We start from the raw sequence: 23,963 nt of genomic DNA, 5'->3' as shown, positions 1-23,963 counted from the left end.
GGTGAGCTATAGGCACTGCTCACCATAGGGGTATTCAATGCTCCTGATGGCAAGCTACGACGGCGAGCAGTGCCGATAGCTCACCATCAGGTATTCTACTCTCCTTCACTTGCCGTCGAGTGTGGCCATTAAAACGGCGGGGCTCTATACAAAATGCGGTGAGGATTTCTCCCTTACTTTGAATACGGTGAAGGACGGTGAGGGGGTTTGACGGGTAGGATGGCTTATTTTCGGTGAGGATTGAATACCGCCCTAAGGGGCAGATTTATTAAGCTTGGAGAAGAGATAAAGTGGAGATAAAGCGGAGAAAAGGTAAAAGGAGATAAAGCACCAGCCAATCAGCTGTGTTTGAAAAAGACAGTTGGGAGTTGATTGGCTGGTGCTTTATCTCCTTTTACCTTTTCTCCGCTTTATCTCCACTTTATCTCTTCTCCAAGCTTAATAAATCTGCCCCTAAGTGTTGTACAATAGTCGGGCCTCATTTGATGACATTTGTTAATCATCTTCTATCCTCTGTGATCTCTAGTGGTCTTAAGGTACCATTTGGCACTGCAGTGTTTACCTGCTCACTAAGCAGTGAATATACAGCACGCCGCCTAGCAAGTAGGTCTGAATCGGACCCATAGTACAGCCTTAGAATAGATACACCCTAAAGTAACATCCATAATTGGTTACTTTGGGCCTGAACCATGTTTGAAAGTGAAACAAAAAAAAGTGACTTTGTTCTGTAGCATACCATGCTGCAATGAGGAGAAAATAGATGAATATTGGCCGCTTTTGCACGTAGCCCATGCATGTTCCATAGCTTTATTGTTTACACTGCAATATAGATTTCCGTTTGAACATACCCCACCCAGATCTAACTCTTCCTGGACGTTACACCTGCCCCACCTGCAGTGCAACATGGTTTTGCCCAGCCGCTTGCTTGCTTTTTTGCTGTATTACATACATGAATCAGGCGCTTTATTAATCCTGACTTCAGGAGAAGCCCAGAGAGGAAATGCTGCAGACAGCTTTAGGGTAGGGGCTGGTTCTCTACTTTATTAGGCCCCAGCACAGCAAGAGCCGCCTACTCTTCAAGGGGTTTAGACATTACATGAAAAAATGGTAGTCTACCACCAGTGGCGGCTCCTGCTATAGGGCTGCAGGACTGCAGCCCCTCCAGTTAAAATCACAACACCAGACACACAGACATACAGCAACATAGCTTTGGTGCTTCCCCCTGCGGGCACCTTCCCCTACCTCCGGAGCTCTGGTTCTGTGTCTCTGACACGCTGGTAACCTCCTCTCACCAGGCTCCATGAAGCAGCAGGGCAGACACAGCAACAACCCAACCCTGTGGGCAGCATGTAATAGATTCCTATTGGAAGCTGCTACTGATCATCATACACAGAGCTGGAAACTCCTCCCCCACTTGGTCTGCCAGTACATGGAGCGATGACAGCAATAGTTTCCAACAGGAAGCCATTCTGTGCAAATCGCCAGAGCTACAGTGCTTCCATGGGCTGCTGTCTGTGCAGCCCAGAAGCAATTTCTCTGCAGTGAGTAAGCCCAGACTTAAGTGAGTCACTCAGTGTGATGCAGCTGAAGGAAGGTAAGCATAGCACCAGAGAGGTGCATGGAAGTTTATTTTATTTTAACAATATTTGTGTGTAGATCTTTATTAAGAGTATCATTTTGTGTACTTTAATTAATATTAAAGTTATTAAAAGTGTGTATTTTGCTCTTTACCTGTGTTTGTGTGCATATGTGTACATCATTTATTTACAGTAAATGCATACAAACACTAGTACAGCGCAAATCAAACTAATACCCTGCAAATATTTAATAACTGTTTGCAACGAGCAGTACCCAGGAAATTGCAGCCCCCCTTAAGTCTAAAGGCAGGAGCCACCACTGTCTCCCACAACTTCTGGGAGGGTAGGCAAGTACAGATGTAGCGGGATTCATCTTTGCAGGGGATGGCGATGGCGTCGCCATTGCCATCCCCTGCCCCGCCGCCATCTGTATGCCGGAAGGGGACGCGCGCGCACGAGGTGCGCGCGCGTCCCCTTCCGACGGTGCTGCCCTCGGTCGCCCGGTGTCCACACCGGGCGACCGCACCCCCCCGCAGCCTCCTTGGGTCCCCCCCTGCCCCCTCGAGCGGGAGGCGGACAGTAATGTGTCCGCCTCGCCGCCGCCCGGATACTGAGACGCGCGTGCGTGGGGGACGCACGCGCGTCTCAGTCAGATAGCGGCGCCGTGTTGCTGGCAAGGATAAGGCATGATTCATCTGTATGGAGACTTCCCAAACATGATCTTATCCCCATTATAAATTAAGGTCTTTAGATTTTGTGGGTTTAAGGATAAGCACAATAACATAGACACTTTTTTCCATAGTAATATCGTCCTTTATATCGGTTCTGAGTATACATTGCTTCACCATTTTGTGCTCTGTATGTAATGTACATTTATTCCTGTGTAGTTATCATTCTTCACAGGGAATCACGGAGCAGCGCCCCCCCTTATCCCGACCCAAGATTATATACACTGAATTTTATACATATATATATATACATATACACTGATTTCATCTATTCATATATTTATAAGTGATGGAAAAATATAAAAAAGAATTATAAAATAATGAACTAAAAACAGAGACTCCTCTTGAAATTACCCCAAATAAACACACTCTGCATAAACACATACGGATTCGCATTTACACACAGTTTTTCAGGAAATGTTTTAGGCCACGTGAAAAAAATATGATTTTAACAGCTATACCTGTATGGTTATACTGGGCGGCTCATGGGATGGACTCACTGTGTATGTGGGTAGGATGTCCACAGTAGGTGAATCTCTGTCTGAGGTACTATTTTGTCCTGGACTGGATGGTGCGTCTCTTCACAGTACAATGTCATTTTCTAATTAAATATGTGGGTAAAAGCTCCTATATTCTTGGCCTGATATGGTGAGAGGTAGAGAAATCAAGTTGACTGATGTGATCAGAATAGCAAGGTCTGATTTGAATTCATTGACTAGTGTTCATCCCGCTACAAAACACTTGGACAGTAAGTGGTTGGGCCTCTGTATATGCAGGGAGATGATGGTAGCAAACCTAGTGGTACAACCAGGCAGGGCCGTCTTTCCCATTGGGCTGAATGGGCAGTTGCCCAGGGGCCCAAGGATTGTAGGGGCCCAGCCCACTGGGGAAGACGGCACTGCTCTGGGGAATGGCGGTGGGCGGCTGGGATGCGGTCAGCGGCTGTCAGCGGCGACTCAGCGGTGGCGGCGGTGATCCAGGCAGCGGGGGGCTGGGATCTTGATGTAGCAATCTGGGCGGCATATGTCGGGGATGCTCCGGGCAGCAGCTGTCAGCGTTGTCCATACAGGCAGTGGTGACTCAGACCTTGCTGTAGCGCTATTTGCCGCCGGGCGGGAAGCGCTGCTGATTCTGAAAATTCTGGCCGGACGTTGATTGGCCGGACGCTCAGCCAATCAGTGTCCGGCCAGTCTTTTCAAAATCTGCAGCGCTTCCTGCCCGGCAGCAAATAGCGCTACATCAAGTTCTGAGCGAGCTGCCTGGACGGACAACGCTGACAGCTGCTGCCTGGATCCCCACCACACACCGCTACATCAAGCTCCCAGCCCCCCCCCCGCTGCCTGGATCACCGCCGCCACCGATGAGTCGCCTGGACAGATGCCGCTGACAGCTGCTGCCCGGATCCCCGCCACACAACTCCCAGCCCTCCTCTGCTGCTGCACATAGGTGGGTGGAGGGGGGCCCTAAAAATTATTTTGCCCAGGGGCCCAGTAGATTGTTAAGACGGCCCTGCAACCAGGACCTATGTTATTATCATGTAATTGAAATTAAAGAGAAAAATTCTTAGGTATGTGTCTACATGGTAATTAGTTTTTAATATACTTTGTGTTTGCACAATAAATAAGCACTAACTACAGGTTACTATGTTAATAAGGATGCATTGTTTTATGAAGTCTGAAGAAGATCCTTGTGCCAGTGGCACCGGAGAAAGATGACTATTCTTTGAAAACTAATAATTAAGACAAAAGTTTAACCGAGATGTTGGTGGTGTAATGAATAATGTTATAATTTGCTGGTTGGGAGAAGCAGTAGCACATGTAGCAACTGTGGTACATAGCTATTGTATTAAGGCTAACAGAGGTGGAAGGTCTTAGACATACCCAAGTATGGTAAGCACTCTGGACCTTCTAGCATATGCTAGATTCCCATCTAGCATGGGCATGAGAAATGGAGTGACTGAGGACACCGGCCATGGTCAATTAAAAGCTAGTTTAAAAACAATAGCTTCTATTAATATTTAATAGCCTCCACTAAACTATCATGATCATTTTAGACATGGCACCACCAGACCAGGTACAGACAATCTGTGGCTTACCAGCTGTCGAGTTATGCTGTGATATGTAGTTCTTCAATGTCTGGAAAGCCAAAGTTTTCTTCTTTTACTCTAGAGATATCATCCTTAACTAGTGATATGTTATTATGGGAATACTTATCAATCGGATATATAATGGACATGTGTATACAGAATATTGTTTTGGTTGGACTGTATGGATTTTCACTTGGTATGGGGTGAGGAGGTTCCAGTGATAAGAATGGCAGAAAGAAAGGCAAATCGAAGGTTCCTAGTCACAAGAGAAGTCCCAGGCTTCTAGATAATCATTTCTGAGTTCAGGGAGCATCAGCCGTTGAGGTCTGCAGCCACTGATGCACGTTTCTTATCCCCAGGGAGGTCAGCGCCTTTTACATTACCGTCACAGTGATCGATCCTCCAAGGATAAAAGATTCAGGTCACCTTTCTGGGGTACTTTAGGGCTGGACTCTGGGATGGGTTCACACTGACTTCTCCTAGTACAATCAATGTGACCATAGATAGTAAACACATATAAAGTTATGTCAACGCCACTCTTTAAGAGTCTTTTGAAGTACCGAAGTAGTAATTCTTTGTAGCACCCCAAGGTCGTGCTCCAAGGCCACTATGTTCAACAATCATCGGCTAGTTCTACAGGATGGAAAACTGGAAGTAATCAATTGCTCTGGAATCATCAACACCGTTATCTCCATTCATTCCAACTGCTGTTGTCAATGACCTAGGGTTACTCTAACCTGACATTTCAAATTCAAAGAGGACTGACAACCTCACGGATGTCATTAATCTATGTAGACTGAACATTAAATACTAAGGTTCTTTCACTTCCAGAATACTGGGGAATGTATGCTTCACAGAATCGGCAAACTGAGAGGCAAGAGACAGAGAGAGAGCGAAAATCTCATACAACCAGGAAGAGCACAGAATATGGAAATACCAAGGCCAATCGCTATTGATACCAACCAGTTAGGATTAACAATATAATATCCCTGGTAATAAGGTAACTGCTGCAATTTGTGGGAAGACACTTCTGTATCGGGATCAGTAAGGTTGTTCATTTTGAAAGAAAGAAAACTAAGTTCTGTTAACAGGAAGACGCACATGAAGATTAGACCAGGCCTGTGGCCATACAAAAGTGGAGATTGACACCCAACAGGAGAGTGCACATTAGTACAGAGTCTCCCCTTATAATTGATATACGACTAATTGGGCATACCTAGCTAATAATGGAGTATATAGCTAAGATCTTATTCTGTAAAAGAATACATCCCCAAATAAAATTACAAAACACAACCCACTGATAATTGCAGTTGGTCTCCTCTATAGGGTTTCAGGTAAATATAGGGAAGATCCTGGTTGTAACCTCTTCTTTGCCCCTTTATGCAGCATAGACGATACATTTCCATGTAATATAGGGGGAAGATACCTTTGGGTCATGAAAAATATCAGGATTCACACATTTAGAATTTTCACAATGCTGGACTATTGGAACTTTTTTTTTTTTTTATATCTGGAACATTTCATTCGATTTAGGAGACAAGTACCTGCAGTGCACAGGACATTGCTGTATATGTTAGTAAGTATATTACTTAGTGTTACTGTTCTGTATGTAATGTACTGTTATGTACATTACATACAGAATTATGTCAGCTCAGTGACTACTTTATAGGCTGCTTTTTGGAATTGTTTAGGGTTTATATCGGACTACCCAGATAGAAAAATGTTTCCTTATAGGGTTTTCTCCCATAGCTTTAAGTAATTGTTCAGCTACGTGTTCTGTGGCTTCCAGAAGGCAGTGATCATATATTTTGATTTGTATCCTGTCCCAACCAATAGCTTTTGTCATAGTCAGTGATCCAGATGGCGTGTTATGCCCACTCAATTCGCTCTCCTGTGGATTTGGCTCAGTACTCGCTGCTTAAATGGTTTATCCCTGTATTAGTGATATGGCATCCTGTACTTTTTTTATATGCAAACCTGTGGAGTTTAACACACCAGTTAAGTATATGGTATAATCATCTTCTTCAGATTTGTTTTATGTTGGCGTAACATATACGTATAAAGTTTTTATCTTTGTCAATACACTCTTCTGTGTTGACCGGTTCTTCTTGGTTTGGGGATATGTGTCTTTTATACATGTTGAATATGTCAAACTATTAAAAACTGGCTTCTAAGATATGAGTATTGCTCAGATTTTTCCTCTTGTCATTAGCAAGTTTTCTATGTCACAGGGTGGAGGAGGGGATGAGACGGACTCTCATTTGATCTTTCGTGGCTTATCAGGTATAGTTCTCTCACACTCTCAGGGCACATTCAAGTTCTCATTACACAGTTGTTCTTGAATTACAATGATGCCGTTTTTGGTTATGTAGATTTTCGTCCTGGCTCTTGTGCTCTCATCTCCACTTCTCATTTGCTCTTGTTACTCTCAGAAGATGATTTTGCGCTCTCAGCTGTTTCAGGATGCGGTCTCAGCATGTGAAGTCTTCAAATGCTCCACGAACGGCGTGGTGGGGGAGAATGTTAGCTGTGTAGCTCATTCCTGCTGGGTGCCCTCTCACGCCCTCACATGGAGCCTGTAATGAGAAGATTGTATTCATTACTACAGGGAACACTACGGGAAACGTGTGAAGCAGTAATGAAACCCCCCAAAACGATGCAAAAAGCATTCTAATAACTTCCTGGGAAGGGATGAGCACAGATCTTTCTGGCCAGCTACCATTATTGATCCTTTGTGATAAGTACAATCTTATATTTATCTTCTTCAGCAGGACAGGAACAAGAATTGAACTGTATAGAATGGCAATGTATAACTTAGGGGCTTATTCTGGTTCACTCGCAAAGACACAGTCACTCTCTAATGGACAAAACCATGTGCACTGCAGGTGGGGCTGATGTAACATGTGCAGAGAGAGTTAGATTCGGGTGTTTTATTGTTTCTGTGCAGGGTAAATACTGGCTGCTTTATTTTTACACTGCAATATAGATATCAGTTTGAAGTACAAACCCCACCCAAATCTAACTCTCTCTGCACATATTACATCAGCCCCACCTGCATTGCACATGGTTTTGTCCATTAAAGAGTGATTGTGCCTTTGCGAGTGAACCAGAATAACCCCCTTAGCACTGGAGCAGGGCTGCTGTGCTTTTCCCCCACATGATGTCTGGCCTGTCAAACACCAGGAAGTGAGGAAGCTCCAAGCAGCCTTTTCAGACCGTAGGTGGCATCTAATCTCAAGTGATATTGCCGCAGTGATTGCTGAAATTGCCTAAATGTTGCATCTTACCACCTGTGATCTGGACGCTGAATCAACCAAGCTTCTAATAGGGTGATAGGATATATTGTCCCTGTATTTGCAATAATAGTGCATTGCTTTTTGCAGACAGACATTTTTCCCGAACCACTAAAAGTAAAAACTAAAACTAATTTAGATTCCTACTCCATCATATAAAACCTTCCTTTTATAGTAAAGGTTATTGAGAATGTGGTTGGAACTCAACTAGAAACCTGCCTGTCAACCCATCATATTCATTCCAGTCCGGATTCAGGAGAAGACAAAGGGAGTAATCCAGTAAATTCAAAAGAAAGTTCTTTCTCTTATGGACAAAACCATGTGCACTGCAGGTGGGACGGATGTAACATGTGCAGAGAGAGTTAGAATTTGTTTCTGTGCAGGGTAAATACTGAATGCTTTATTTCTACACTGCAATATAGATATCAGTTTGAACACACCCCACCCAAATCTAACTCTCTCTGCACATGTTACATCTGCCCCACCTGCAGTGCTGCTTGGTTTTGCCCATTAGAGAAAGATTTTGCTTGTGTGATCCTTACTGACTAACCTGCATAGCACTGACACAGCCCTCTTAGGTGTGCAGAATGACCTTCACTTGCCGTGAGACAGTGGTGGCTACTCAATCTTAAGATTTCTGGATATGGCTGTAGAATTTGATATCCTGGGCCAAGGGATTCTCTTTAAGCTCCCCAAAATGTCTGTGTACTGGATTGTATGGTCCTTATCTGGTTGATATCTTTTTTTTTATCTGGCAGGTAACAGAGATGTTAGTCTGCAGTATGCATATCACCAGTGCTACTTCCATGTGGTGTCCCACAGTGTTCTATACTATCCTCCATGCTTTTTGCAGTATACATGCTACCACTGGGTGACATAATCAGATGTCATGGCCTGGTCTACTACTGCTATGCTGATGATATACAGCTATAAGTGGGTTCAGTATGATTTCCCAACTGTCAGGATGACGTCGGTCGATATCCTGATGCCGGCATCCCGAATGCTGGCAACACTGACAGGGGCTCAAAAATTAAAACCCCTCCTCGCCTAACCCTTCCTTCCCAGAACCTAACCACCCACCCCGCAGGCTAAACATAACCCCCCCCCCTAGTCCCTAACCCTGATGCCCCCTCGGTGGTTCTTAACCCTAACGCCCCCTAGGTGGTGCCTAACCCCCCTCCAGGTGTTGCCTAACCCTATCCTCCCCTTCCTGCAGCCTAACCATAACCCCCCCCTGCAGCCTAACAATAACCTCCCCCAGTATGTGCCTAATCCTAACCCCCCACCACTGGCTAGATACTTACCTCACCTGGTGGCCAGATGATCGGGTTCTCATCTGTCGGGATTGCGGCCCGACAGATAAGGTATTTTAATTGCATCCCCTGTAAGTATCCTTTTGCTTCGTTTAATGAGAACCCATCAACAACCCTAACTGGCTTTCTAGTTCCACTCCATGAGTGGCTGCGACTGAATCCTGATATATATCCTGATCCTTATGATAGGACCTCAACATTAAAGGACAAGACTGTAGCATAACCATCCAACAGGACTTGCACTTAGGGTTTCAGAATTACAAAAAACTGGCTGGACACATGAACATCAGGTATTAGCCACAATCAAATCCTTATTCTTTTATCTGAGGAACATAGCCAGAATCAAACACTTAATTTTCTCTGACAATCTTCTAAAAGTCATACTTGCATCTTTATCATCTCAATTAGATTACTGAAATGCCCTCTACCTTGGTCTCCCAGAAAAATAATTGCACCCCTTACAGCTGGTACAAAAGGCAGCTGTCAGGCTATTAACCAACCAGCCTCATTATAGCCACACAACACCGATTCCCTACTCAACTCACTGGCTATTTGTAAGACGGCGAATCTATTTTAAGATTGGCTTACTGACCAGGGCCCAAGGCACCTGAAGCCACTTCTTATTCCTTACTGTCCCACTTGATTTCTGCAATCTGTAGATGAAGGACTTTTAGCAATGCCTAGAATCTCCCATAATTCATCAAGGGTGAGTGTGTGTGTGAATGTGTGTGTGTGTGTGTGTGTGTGTGTGTGTGTGTGTGTGTGTGTGTGTGTGTGTGGGGGGGGGGGGGTATTTAGAGCTTTTGTGGCTCCGACTCTATGGAACTGCTTCCTAACAAAGTTCGACAAGCCTCTACCCTTTATAAACAAACTTTAAACTTTCCTGTTTACATTTTCTTAATGTCCTTTAGTAACTCCATGCTGTATTTTATGAAAAGCTTTTTTGTACTTCATTGTTTCTGTACTGCAATATGGTAATTCTATCTGTTAAGCGCCGCATGTCCTTTGCTTGATGCAAAAAGACAGTGTGCTTGGCTCCTATTTTGTGGCAGAGGAGTGAATCCTGTGGCTCAGTCTAATGCTGGCCACACATCAAGCCAACTCTACTCCAACTATCTAACTAGTTGGTTGGATGGAATAAACATCTGGTACTGGATAGGAGCAAATGTAATTTGTAATTAAGTAATAAGTAATGTTTCCCAAATCTGAAAATGGACAACAACTGTCACTCAGACAATGAACTGTAGTTGGACCTATTTGATTTAAACAATTTCACTAAATGAGTTTGTGAGCAAATTGTTTATTGGCATTTGCCCCATACAGTACCAGATTTTCAAACTATTTGGATGGTTGTAGGAAAGTTGGTCTGATGTGTGGCCAGCATAAGGATCCTGCATCTGAGACAATAGTGAATATATGTTTCTTTATAAGAGGGTTGTTAATATCCCTTTTTCAGTAAAGTCCTGGGTCTGATCTGAAATTTGGAACATGATTTCATGCTGGGTCAGATTCGGGACTTTACTCCTTTTCCACTGTAGCACCTACACAAGTATTCACAGCATTTGCTCAATACTTTATTGATGTACCTCTGGTAGCAATTAAAGCCTCAAGTATTTTTGAATATGATACCACAAGCGTGGCACACCTATCTTTGGGCACTTTTGCCCATTTGTCTTTTCAGCACCTCTTAAGCTCTGACAGAGTGACCATCGGGTTCTTGGTCACCTCCCTGACTTATGCTGGCCACACATCAGACCAACTTTCCTCCAACTATCCCAACTAGTTGCTTGGTTGGAATAAAAATATGGTACTGGATGGGAGCAAATGTAATATTTACTTCAGAAATTTTCTCCCAAAATTAGAAAAGGACAAAAACTGTCGCACAGACACGGTACTGTAGTTGAACTTGTTTGATTTAAACATTTTGACTGAATGTTTTTGTCCATTTTCCTGGGTTTGTAAGCACCTTTTGGATTGTCCTTTGCTCCCATCCAATACCAGATTTTTATTCCATCCAAGCAACTAGTTGGATGGTTGGAGGAAAGTTGGTCTGATGTGTGGCCAGCATAAGGCCTTTCTCCCCAGATCGCTCAGTTTAGACAGCTGTCCACCTCCAGGAAGGGTCCTGGTGTTTCCGAACTACATCCATTTATGGATTATGGAGGTCACTGTGCTTCTTCACAGCAGATATTTTTCTGTACCCTTCCCAAGATTTGTGCCTTGAGACAACCTTGCTAGTTTTACAGACAATTCCTTTGACTTCATGCTTGGTTTGTGCTCTGACATGCACTGCCGAGTGTGGGGCCTAATATAGACTGGTGTGTGCATTTCCAAATCATGTCCAATCAACTGAATTTACCACAGATGGACTCCTATTAAGCTGTAGGAACATCTCAAGGATGATCAGGATGCACCTGAACTCAATTTTGAGCTTCATGACAAAGGCTGTGAATACCTTATGTACATGAGATATCTTAATTTTTTATTCAATAAATTTGCAAGAATCTCCCAAAAACTTTTTTCACGTTGTCATTATGGGGTATTGTGTGTAGAATCTTGAGGGAAAAATTAATGTATTCCATTTTGGAATAAGACTAACATAACATTGTGAGTATTGTAGCATGTAGTTGTGAGTACTTTCTGGATGCGCTGTATACAGCCCTGTTTACAGCTGTGTTTAATTGGAAAGTCTTCATTTAATGAGGAGATGATATTATGGGAATTAAATAATAATAATAAAAATAATAATAAAAATAATAATTTTATTTATATAGTTACAGCAAGTTCAAAACCACACAGAAATAAGTCACAACAACAAAACCCATAGCACACAGTAAGCATTAAGCAGGATTGGTGAAGACATTTGGAGCGATAATTTCCACGGGTTGTAGATTTCAACCACAAAAGTTACCGGGTGAGGCAGCCATCTTAGGTGCACTATGTAGGATTACCCTGGGTGGAATAGGTTACACCTAGGAGAGATGCCATAAAATGAGAAGTTGTAGCGTCCTAACAATAGAAGTAGGGTGCCTCCATAACTGTCAGGTCCATGTATTCTTCATTCCATCCATGAGCTTACCAGAGGAGGCAGCCATGTTGGGTGCACTATGAAAGCTGGACTTTTCTCATGGAAGGGAGTGCTGACTTTCCATTCAGCATATAGACATTAATTTCATGTATTCGTTATGGAGATAAATTTGGATTACATATGAATCAACTATTTTCCCTGTGTGAATTATAGTACTTGTCACTGCTTGCTGTATTTTTTCTCAGATATGTAGAATAAGCCTTTAATTAGGATTTATTTACTGGTTTGGAAGGAAAGAACTTGTCTTCAGTCAAAGCCCTCTGACAAGCCATTGGTATCCACCAGGGTGAACTGCATACTTATAAACTGGAGTCACAGTTGTCCACAGTGGCACAGGGTAAACCGCCTGGGGAGCCCCATTGCCTGAGGGTCCACCCCATCTCTACGGATCAGAATCCATTCTGTGTGATTGAATTATGTATTACACATTACCATATACTGCATAGGATTATATACCCTCCAACTGTCACCATTTTCGCTGGACAGCTGTGTCCCACAGTGGTGGTGTGGCTCAGCAAATCAGTGGTGGATAGATGTGGTGTGCATGCACACCGTATCTTTTTATGGGAGACAGAGGGGTTGGGTGCATGGGCAGCAGTTAATAGAGCACTTGGCATCTCTCATATCTCCTTGACTCTACCCCTCTGCCTCCTTAGTGCCGGGGCTGGCTGATCACATGTAGCCAGATAGGGAATATATTAGAACTTGATGGTGGTGATGGTTAGTTTCAAGGAAATGTAAGGCACCAACACTGTTCAGATATCACTCACGGCTAGCTGCGTCCTCCAACCGCCGGCGCCTGTCAGACACAGCGGTGCTCGCCGCCACAGCTCTCCAGCAGGACAGATAGTACTTCACGCTGACCACGCCCTTACGCGTTTCGTCATGGACTTTGCCATAGTGTTGCCTCAATTTTATTAACATGGTGCTGTGGTGCGTACAGATTGTATCAAATTTCGACAAAGGACACAGAAAAGGCTAAGACTAGCATAGTCTCAATCAATCTGGCCTGTCAAGAGGGTTGTTTGGTGCGATCGTATCAATGATGTATGAGGATATATCTGTAAATGTTACAGCTTATATTCCCTATGGCAGGAATCTCAGTCATTGTTCTCCAAATGTAAAAGGCTCTGCCCAGACTGTGGGTTAAGGTGCATACACACTAGACCAGGCATGGGCAACCTAAAACTACAAGACCCAGCAGGTCTTGCACAGTTTAAAACTGTGGCAATGCATGCTGGAATGTGTAGTTTCACAACAGCTGGAGAGCCACAGGCAGCACTAGACGATTTAAGCGATAACATCGTTAACAATATTTTCGTTCATATCGTCTAATGTGTAGTGTGCGCAGTATATTGCACATTCGCGTTGGCCAATCGTGATGTCCTGTACATGTAGGATGATGGAGGATATCACTAGCGAGAACCATGCTGTGGACTGCAGCATCGCCCATGCACCCCCCATCACCCCACCATCGCTCACCGCTGCTGCAATCGGCAAGTATGTATGCATGCATCCCCCGCCAGGTCACGTTGCGGCCGACATCGCTGGGTACACATGTTGTGTAATGTGTACAAAGCTATACTACAGACTTGGGGCCAGATGTATCAAGCTTCAAAAAGTGATTAAGTGGAGTGATAAACAGCCAGCCAATCAGATCCTACCTGTCATTTTTCAAACCCAGCCTGTAACATCACAGGTAGGAGTTGATTGGCTGGCTGTTTGTCACTCTCCACTGTGGTGTGCATATATGCTGCTTTTAACACATTGGAAATACAGAGCCTGATTTATAGATGGATAGAGGTTGAACACCACATGCAAGCAGCATTGCATTTCTGCCCCATCTCTAGTAGGAACAAGCAGAAGATGTCTAAGTATAAAGAGATGCCTCCTACACGTAACTGCGATCCCAGGACTGCGACCATGGGATCCAACATTTAGCTGCAATGCTCCATGCAGCTGGCCAGAGAGTAAGCTCCAGCTTACACAGATGGCCAATGGAAGTAGGGGCTGTGAGGTTCTTTCCTTCCTAGAAAATGGGGGTGAAACCCCTCACCCCCCTTTCTAGTAAACCAGTCCTCCCTATGCCCCCTCAACACTGCTGTGTGTGTCATTGGTATAATAGTGCAAGGCCTGTTCTGCAGAATGGACAGTGCAAATCGGGCCTCACCTCTATTCATAATGGCACTTACTGCCCTAGCAGTGCTGGCAATGGCAGCCGTGGCATCACTCACAGCCTAGGCGGGGGGAGCCAGCTCTGGCTCTCATAGGATCTCCTCTTTCTGGCTTCCCTGCCTCGGTGACTCCAGCAATCCCAGCAGGAACCACTGCTCCCACATTTTCCGGGGAGATCTCGCGAGACCTTGCTCGCCCCCAACTACAGAAGCACCAGGAAGCACTTCCATCCCAGTGCAATCTATTTTGTATCCGCTGGGACCCAGCACTTCAGGCTGCAGCCTAATCAGTCTATTGATTAATCAGGCCTTTCTTGTAGTGCATCTTAGAGAGCCCAAGTATAGGACTGATTTATGATGGCTTTTGACATTTCTATGTGCACTCCAAGCAATATAATACATCCAAACTACATGTAAATGAATTGTTCCAGTGTCCTCTCACTCACACAATTTATTTAATCCAAAATAAATGTAATTCAAGCAATATATTAGGATATAAACTAACGGTACTCTTTACCTAGAAGGGCGCCCACGATTTTGATCTTGGGCATCGCAAGGTAAAAAATCGCGTTGGTCGCATCGCATGCGACCAAAAAATCGCATGCGATGCGACCAACGCGATTACCGCGATTTCCCATAGGGAACAATGTTAAATGTCCCAATTGACCCGATTTTCCATAGGGAACAATGTTAAATGGCCCATAGAGGCCAAATAGGCACCCTATAGTGTGAAATGGCCCCCCCAATTGTTAACGCCACCCCACGATCAACGTCAACCCGAAGCGTGGCGAGCGGCGGCGGTACGCGTCCTACTACCTTTTCATACCCCCACTATCCACGTCGGTGTGGAGTCGAGAATAGAAGTGTGGCGAGCGCAGCGAGCCACCGAGCCCGAAGCGTGGCGAGCGCAGCGAGCCCCACGAGGGGACGCGGACACCTGTGAAGCCCGCGAGGGGACGCGTATACCTGTGAAGGTGTCCGCGTCCCCTCGCGGGGCTCGCTGCGCTCGCCGCGCTTCGGGCTCGGTGGCTCGCTGCGCTCGCCACACTTTCTATTCTCAACTCCACGCCGACGTGGATAGTGGGGGTATGAAAAGGTCGTAGGACGCGTACCGCTGCCCCTCGCGGGCTCGCTGCGCTCGCCACGCTTCGGGTTGACGTTGATCGTGGGGTGGCGTTAACAATTGGGGGGGCCATTTCACACTTCAGGGTGCCTATTTGGCCTCTGTGGGCCATTTAACATTGTTCCCTATGGAAAATCGGGTCAATTGGGACATTTAACATTGTTCCCTATGGCGGAAATAGCGGTAATCGCGTCGGTCGCATCGGATGCGATTTTTTGGTACATGCGATGCCCGCGATGGGCGCCCTTCTAGGTAAAGAGTACCGAATTGTTCCAGTGTCCTCTCACTCACACAATTTATTTAATCCAAAATAAATGTAATTCAAGCAATATATTAGGATATAAACTAACTTTTTATAAAATTCAAAAGGACTTGAAGTATTTTATTTAGCACAGTAGACGTCCTAAAGATTTTCTAGCTTATTTTCTGTACAGGCTGCAAGGTGACTCTCTGGAGCATCTAAAGGACACTCAGGCTGCAGGATACCTATCCCAGCACCCTTCTCGCCATACTCAACGCCTACAAAGGCGTTAACTCTGCACGGTAGCAGCGGTCACACGGCTCTAGTCACAACCCTGGCAAGGGGATTATGTGTATACTCATCTTTCCTATTTATTATTAAAACCAGTTTCACACAAAAAAAGAGTGCGTTACTTACATGGCGCTTGACATCATCCATGCTTAATGTCACGCCCTTGTCATTGTTATTGCGTTTTGAGTCTTTCCCACATTTTGCGCCTCCACACAGCTTGTATCTCAAAACCTGGAGAAAACATCGGCATTAATTCTTGCATTGCCATAGGAACAACATACAGTAATGACTGGCGGAGAAAATAAAGAGCTTTCAGCAAGAGTTCCTGCCACTGAGTAATCTTACCTCGTAGACATAGTCAAAGAGTTCAAGAACTGTTAGGATGCTCGCTCCAATAAACAGGCCCATCTGTCCCCCAATATCCCCTATAGGAATAAATCACAGCACCAATAAGATGAGAGTAAGAACAGGCTGAGTGCTTCGGGAGACAATGCTGAAATCATGTCATTAACAGCGACAGTATAAAAAAAACGGTGGTGATGAGAGTAAAGCACGGAACACGGAACACAAAGGCAAGCTGTCAAAAAAAAATGTAAATGAGAATCCTGTGTAAGGCTCAGAACAATTATCATTTTGGAAACAGGCAGGTGAATATGAAAAAGTGAATATACTGTAATACTATAAGTGATCACAATAGAGCATTGCATGCAGGAGGAACATACTGCACATGCATTCTATGTAACAGCTGAAAACAACTACATCTCCCAGAATGCCCTGCCAGTAACAAGGGAGAATCACAGGTCGGCTTATGCCAGACATGAGCTTGGTGTGCCTGTGTATTGTAGCCTTAAGGTGCCCATACACTTCTCTGAGGGGAGAAATCACCCATTGTCCCTCTTTAAACCAACAGGACTGCATACAATACAACGTACATTTACAATGTATTGTATGCAATCCCAGCCAAGCCTGCAGAAAGGCTTGGCGAAGCGATAAATCTATTGTTCGGCAGGTGCGATCTTTAGGCCCCCGATGCAATGCTCATGGGACCACGCATTGCATCGGACCTGATGTCAAAAACATGCGATTTGGTTACTTGTCCTCTGATTTCTCACCGGAATCTGATGAAAAGTGACTAAATCAATGTGAAATCACCCTAGTGTATGGTACCTTAAGGAACATGTCCATATCATGCACCTGTCATAGAGTACCAACAGGTTCTACAACATGCCACCTTATTGCTATAAGGAGAACCATGCTCTTAAAACTTTTAGGGCATGGTGGTATTTGTTGTTCCACAATAGCTACAGGTTGCCTACGTCTATGAGGGTAGGAAATATTTTTTTTTTGGTAGTGATCAAAATAAAGGATAGGCTATTTCTATGTAAAGCAGCCATAAACATATAGGGCCCCATTTAGAGTTTGATGTATTTTGTAAAAAAGTATCCCAGTATAGGCCCCTCATACAAGCAAAGCCCCTTATTACTACAAACAAACCACATTCCTGGTTAAGCTTCCAAAAACGTGTGTCATCTAACAACACCACAAGCACCGCTATATACTCTGCCAACAACATAAACACTGTAAAACTGTACTCTCATCTCTAGGGGGTGCACTGCACTTACATAAACAATTCATTACTGTACTCTCATCTCTAGGGGGTGCACTGCACTTACATAAACACTTCCATACTGTACTCTGATCTCTAGTGGGTGCACTGCACTTACATAAACACTGCTATACTGTACTCTCATCTCTAGTGGGTACACTGCACTTATATAAACACTGTTATACTGTACTCTCATCTCTAGTGGGTGCACTGCACTTGCATAAACACTTCCATACTGTACTCTGATCTCTAGGGGACGCACTGCACATACATAAACACTGTTATACTGTACGCTCATCTATAGGGGACACACTGCACTTACATAAACAATTCATTACTGTACTCTCATCTCTAGTGGGTGCACTGCACTTACATAAACACCTCCAAACTGTACCCTCATCTCTAGGGGTGCACTGCACTTACATAAACACTGTTATACTGTACTCTCATATAAAGGGGGTGCACGGCACATACATAAACACTGTCATACTGTACTCTTATCTCTAGGGGATGCACTGCGCTTACAAAAACACTTCCATACTGTACTCTCATCTCTAGCGGGTGCACTGCACTTACATAAACACTTCCATATTGTACTCTCATCTCTAGTGGATGCACTGAACTTCCATAAGCACTTCCATACTGTATTCTCATCTCCAGGGGATGCACTGCTGCACTTACATAAATATTGTTATACTGTACTCTCATCCCTAGGGGATGCACTGCACTTACATAAACACTTCCATACTGTACTCTCATCTCTAGGGGATGCACTGCACTTACATAATCCCTGTTATACTGTACTCTCATCTCTAGGGTTGCACTGCAGTTACATAAACAGTTCAATACTGTACTCTCATCTCGAGGGGATGCACTGCGCTTTCATAAACACTTCCATACTGTACTCTCATCTCTAGGGGGTGCACTGCACTTACATAAACACTTCCATAATGTACTGTCATCTCTAAGGGGTGCACTGTACTTACATAAACACTTCAACACTGTACTCTCACTGCACTTACATAAACACTGTTATACTGTACTCTCATCTTTAGCGGGTGCACTGTACTTACAAAAACACTTCCATACTGCACTCATCTCTAGGGGGTGAACTGCACTTACATAAACACTTCCATAATGTAATGTCATCTCTAGGAGATGCACTGTACTTACATAAACACTTCGACACTGTACTCTCACTGCACTTACATAAACATTGTTATACTGTACTCTCATCTCTAGGGGGCGCACTGCACTTACATAAAAACCTCCATACTATACTGATCTTACACTTGCCCATACCCATTTTACCAAAGAGGAATATACACACAATTCTTGATATGGATGCGTTTTGCTGTGCATATGCAATAGGACAAAATTGTTTACACCAAAAAAAAATGGATGTATGTCTAACTATAAATGAGGCCATAGTAAGGATAAGATTTGATTTAGTTGTAGATATCTCACCAAGAAGTCCTGGCACCTCATATTCCTTCTTCTGTTCAATAGTTTCATAGTTTAGCGCTTCAAAGAAAATATCCAGAACCAAAATATTCTCCCTATTAGAGAGAGAGCAGGCTGCTTAGAGAGTGCACTGTGCAGGTGTAGTGTGTGACGACGGCCATGTTTAGTAAGCAACACTAGTTGTGTGGGGCTTTCCCAACTGGTGACATCTATGTAGGGCTGCCATCAGGAGGATGCAGCCCGTACACATGTATGGAGTCTGTATAGTGTAGGGCCTCAATTTTAATATTTTTTAAACTGACTATTCAGGACGCCACATTGGACAATATTTTTATGGTTCTATTGATTGTTGTTCTTTTCTGCCCTAAGTTTTCCTTAAATTGCTGAAACAATCATTTCTTATTATTAAAGTATTTTTGGTGCAGAGTTACGGACTTAGGGGCTATATTCATTTGTAGGGTGGCGGGCGCAGGGAGATTCTGTTACGTGGTTAAGGGGGTTGTATTCTGTTGTGTAAGTAACACAGGCTGATCCAGGGGGTGTCAGCCGACACTGATGATGTAGTTCATGAAATTACAGGTTTAGTATCCCGTATCCGTGCATCCCGTATCCGAATTATTCCAAAAACTGTGGCTTTTTACCCCCTAACCCTTTTTTTATACTTACCAAGTCCCCCGGCGTCCACGGCAGGCCTTCAGCATCCTCTCCGGCGTCTCCAGCGGTCCCAGGAGTGCATTGCGCGAGTGTGTGCGCCAGTGACGTCACCGGCGCGTCTGGGAGCTCGCGCAATGCACTCCTGGGACCGCTGGAGATGCCGGAGACGGTGCTGGAGGCCTGCCATGGACTCCGGGGGACAAAGTGGATGCCGAGGGACCATCGGGGCACCACCAGGGGACAGCGAAGTATGTTTAAAAAAAAATATTCCAAAATCCGGAAAAATCCCTTATCCAGAATGCTCGTGGTCCCGAGCATTTCGGATAAGGGATACTCAACCTGTATTCTCCTTCACTGACAGTCCTCTACGAAACCTCAGTTTTTCCTTTAAAACCTTAAGGGGGAGATTTATCAAATGTGGGTGAGAGAAAAGTTGGAGCAGTTGCTTATAGCTAGCAACTGGCCCCCAATTGTCATTTTTTGAACACATCCTCTACATTGTGAATGACGCTGGCATTTTTTAGCAGATATTTTGAGGATCTGTCACAGCAACGTTGGCACTCAAAGGGTTAATGTGTATACATAACACAACTGTTCCGACTGAGGTAGGACAGACCTGTATCGTTTTCCCTCTGTATAATATAGTTACAAAAATATCACATTTTGTGTTATATAGATGTTGCATAACCTCATATTGACATTTTTGGATCTTTTTTTAAAACAAAACATTTTTGTACTTTCTTTTAAGTAAATGGTAAGTGTGGATAGTGCAGATTACACATGTGCAAGCTGGCAAGCCGTCCCACGTATGCACACAGCTGCAGAGACTGGCCTTAAGCTGTGATCTAATATGTACCTGTCTGGCCCAGTACTACTGGCCCAGTTGAGTGATTTTTAAACAAATTAAAAAAATCTGAGGAAACTTATTACAGTGATACAGAGAATAATATCTAATGGGCCCATTAATATTGAAGCACATTCTGCTTAATGGAGTAGTGTTTCTTAGTCAACATGGCCCAATTTGACAACAAGTCTGTGTGAACAGAGATGAAGAGGTTAGTGCAGAAAGACACAACAAGGGATATGAAAAACTCTGATTATTCCAGGCTGAGATATACAAACAAGGGGTGTGGATGTATGGGGAAAAGAGGGCTAGGGCACTTCAAATCAATGGTTAACAAGAGCTTCTACATTTTATGAAATTCCCTTAAGTTTAAATACCAAACCAAGATGGCCACCAATCATGCTTCTGCGTCGTTACTGTGTAAGAGCACCACAGGCTGGCCTTTTTCACTTAGCTCCACCTTTTTTATCATGACAATGAAAAGGTGGTTTGGATTCAACACCGGTTCCCTGATACAGTCACCTGCTGGTGATCTGTAGGCTCCACTTAAGCTCTGCTCAATGCTTAAGAAACTGTAAGTACAGCTGGACGCTTCACATTATTGCTGAATAACGAATGCACTGGTTAAGATCTGAGCTGTTTGTTTACTCAGAGCATCCCTCCTTGTTTGCTGGTCCCCTGAGCTGGTACCTACACAGTAGCAGTTATACATGTAGACCTAAAGATTCATAGAAATCAAATAGGAGGAAAATATTGTCCCACTAAAAAAATAAGCAGCGTACCTGGTAATAGAAGGAAAAGAGAAAGCGGAATTATTCAATTAATTTTTTGCTTCGTTATTTACAAGGGAAGAATCTTCAGAAGATCTCCCACAGATTAAGTGCTCGGCTTTTGTTTGCTCCCAAACTGTATGTTTGAGTGAGGAAATAGTCAAAAATAGATTACAGAACCTAAATAGTAACAAATCTCCTGGACGAAATACACCATAGGATACTAAAAGAATTGAGTTCTGTCATAGCACTAACATTATATCTGATATTCGAGGAATCAATAAACTCAGGGATGGTACCAACAGACTGGTGCATAGCTAACGTAGTACCAATATGGAAGCAAGGTAGCAAAACTAACCCTGAAAATTATAGGCCGGTCAGCCTTACATCCATTGTGGGGAAAATATTAGAAGGAATAATAAGAAATAGTATCCAAAATTTCTTAGAACAGGAGAAAATGATAAGTAAGACTCAGCATGGGTTCGTCAAAAATAGATCATGTCAGACTAATTTAATTAGCTTCTATGAGGAAGTCAGTATGGAGCTGGACTTATGGAAATCTGTTGATGTAATACTGCTTGATTTCGATAAAGCTTATGACACGGTGCCTTATAAAAGGTTATTAATGAAACTAGGTAATTTAGGGTTAGGAGATAAAATTTGTAATTGGATTAAAAACTGGTTGCACAATCAGGGACAGAGAGTGGTGGTAAATGGCATACATTCCAGCTGGGGTAAGGTCCAAAGTGGACTCCTGCAAAGTTCAATATTGGGAGCCTCCTTGTTTAATATATTAATTAATGATATTGAAAGTGACATAGGAGGTTATTCTGGTTGGTGCGGTTATTTCCGCGTGCAGTCGGTCCGCCGATGTTTTGTGTTTGCGCATGTGCAGAGGCATATCTGCGCATGTGCGAAAGGGACATACGTCCAAATTCCGCATGAATTGTTTACACTACGAACAGGGGAAGGAGAGGGGCATGAAGGGCTGTTTGGGCTCATTACCATATGTATACACCCCGCGTTTCATGGGCGTTCCCATGAAAACGCTGGGCGTACGTATGGTAATGCAGCCGTGACGCACGTGTAGGGGGCGGACATATGACATTGCCGGATGTCAGCTGCCCGCCCAAATCCCTGCTTTTGTACGGAGAAATGCCCGAGTGGTCTGAGCACTCGGGTGCTGCCTGACCACTCGGTCCTGCATTCGATGATCTGCGACCATCGAATGATGGGGGAGGTTCCCAGAGATGGAGGAGGTGTATACATGAGAAATCCATTCATGCTCCGTGCGGTCAGCGGCTTACCGCATTCGGACGCAGTGAGCGATCCGTACAAAAGGCGGGGTTTAGGACGCTCGGTCCTGGCCGCATATTCGGATCCAGCCGCACCAACCAGAATAAGGCCCTTAGTGAGTAAAATTGCAATATTTGCAGACAACACGAAATTAAGTAAGGAAATTAACTCAGGAGAGGATGTGGAAACACTACAAAGTGACTTAAATGAACTAGAAAGGTGGGCAGAAAGGTGAAAAATGCAGTATAACGTTGAAAAAAATGTAAAGTAATTCATTATAGGAACCAAAATTAACAAAAAACTTATAGGCTAAATGGAGTTATTATAGAAAATTCTGTGTAGAGAAGGACTTGGGGGTCATTATAGATGAAAAATTGGGTAATAGTGCACACTGCTCAAGTGCAGCAGCAAAAGAAACCCGGACACTGGCATGCATTAAAAGGGTATGGATTCAAGGGATGCCAATGTGATAGTGCCTCTTTACAAGTCATTGGTGAGACCATACTTGGAATATTGTGTTCAGTTCTGGGCACCGCACCTTAAAAAGGACATAAATGAATTGGAAAAGGTATACAGAATGGCGACTAAGCTAGTAAAAGGTCTTGAATCACTAGAATACAAAGATAGTTTAACCAGGCTGACTATGTTTTCACTGGAGAAATGGAGGTTGAGAGGTGATATGATTAGTATGTTCAAATATAGGATTGAGAATTGTATGGAACTGGTGATTTGTTTACTAACAGGCCTATACTTAGGACATGCGGGCATGTACTGAGGCTCGAGGAAAAGAAATTCCGTACTGAATTAAGAAGAGGATTCTTCACCATTAGAGCAGTTCAATTCTGGAACTCATTGCCGGTGGGGGTGATTACAGCAACTACGGTTAATGAATTTAGATCAAAACTGGATGCATTTTTGGCCACTAAGGGAATCCTATAGATATGACTTATTCAAGCCAGTAGTTACAAGTTAGATAGGTTGAACCCGATGGACTAAAGTCTTTTTTCAGCCTTAATTACTATGTTACTATGAGGTCCACCTTGAGAGTTTAGGGGCCTTCAAGCCTCTAGTTATGCCACTGCCTAAAGCCCACCCCCCAGAAAAAGCACATATACTGTATAGAGGTGGCAGATCCATAGCTGAAGATAGAGGTGGATTAGGACCTCATGGGGCCCTAGGAAAGATACTGGTTTGGGGCTCTCCTCAAGAAATCTATAGCACTATATTTTTGGAGCTGGCATCGATGGAGTACCTTGGTGCATGTACAGCAGGGTTGTCTACCCTCCTGGAATGGCCGGGAGGGTCCCGGAAATCGGGTCCCGCTCCCAGCCCCCCGGAAAGGAGGGCAACCCTCTCGCATTGCCCTGCATCTCCAGTGGAACGGCCCTCGGCGGGGAGGGGGGGGTGGTGGTGGG

At 44.0% G+C, this 23,963-nt stretch overlaps 1 protein-coding gene across 3 annotated transcripts in view; it reads right to left on the bottom strand.

Annotated features, from left to right (window-relative positions):
- Nucleotides 1–5,902: 5,902 nt before the first annotated feature.
- ASIC1 (acid sensing ion channel subunit 1) overlaps nt 5,903–23,963 on the bottom strand; it is a 242,858-nt gene continuing 224,797 nt past the window's right edge. For all 3 annotated transcript variants that reach the window (XM_083169646.1, XM_083169648.1, XM_083169649.1), the window contains exons 9-12: nt 18,988–19,079; nt 16,260–16,339; nt 16,041–16,145; nt 5,903–6,967 (exon numbers count right to left, since the gene is read on the bottom strand). In XM_083169646.1, coding sequence (XP_083025772.1) covers nt 6,863–6,967; nt 16,041–16,145; nt 16,260–16,339; nt 18,988–19,079 — 382 coding nt within the window. In that variant the 3' untranslated portion in view covers nt 5,903–6,862. The remainder of the gene's footprint in view (nt 6,968–16,040; nt 16,146–16,259; nt 16,340–18,987; nt 19,080–23,963) is intronic.

This window comes from Crinia signifera, chromosome 2 (genome assembly GCF_055691185.1).
Source record: "Crinia signifera chromosome 2, ASM5569118v1, whole genome shotgun sequence".
NCBI classification, from domain to species: Eukaryota; Metazoa; Chordata; class Amphibia; order Anura; family Myobatrachidae; genus Crinia; species Crinia signifera.
This window is presented reverse-complemented; position numbering and strand designations above follow the sequence as displayed.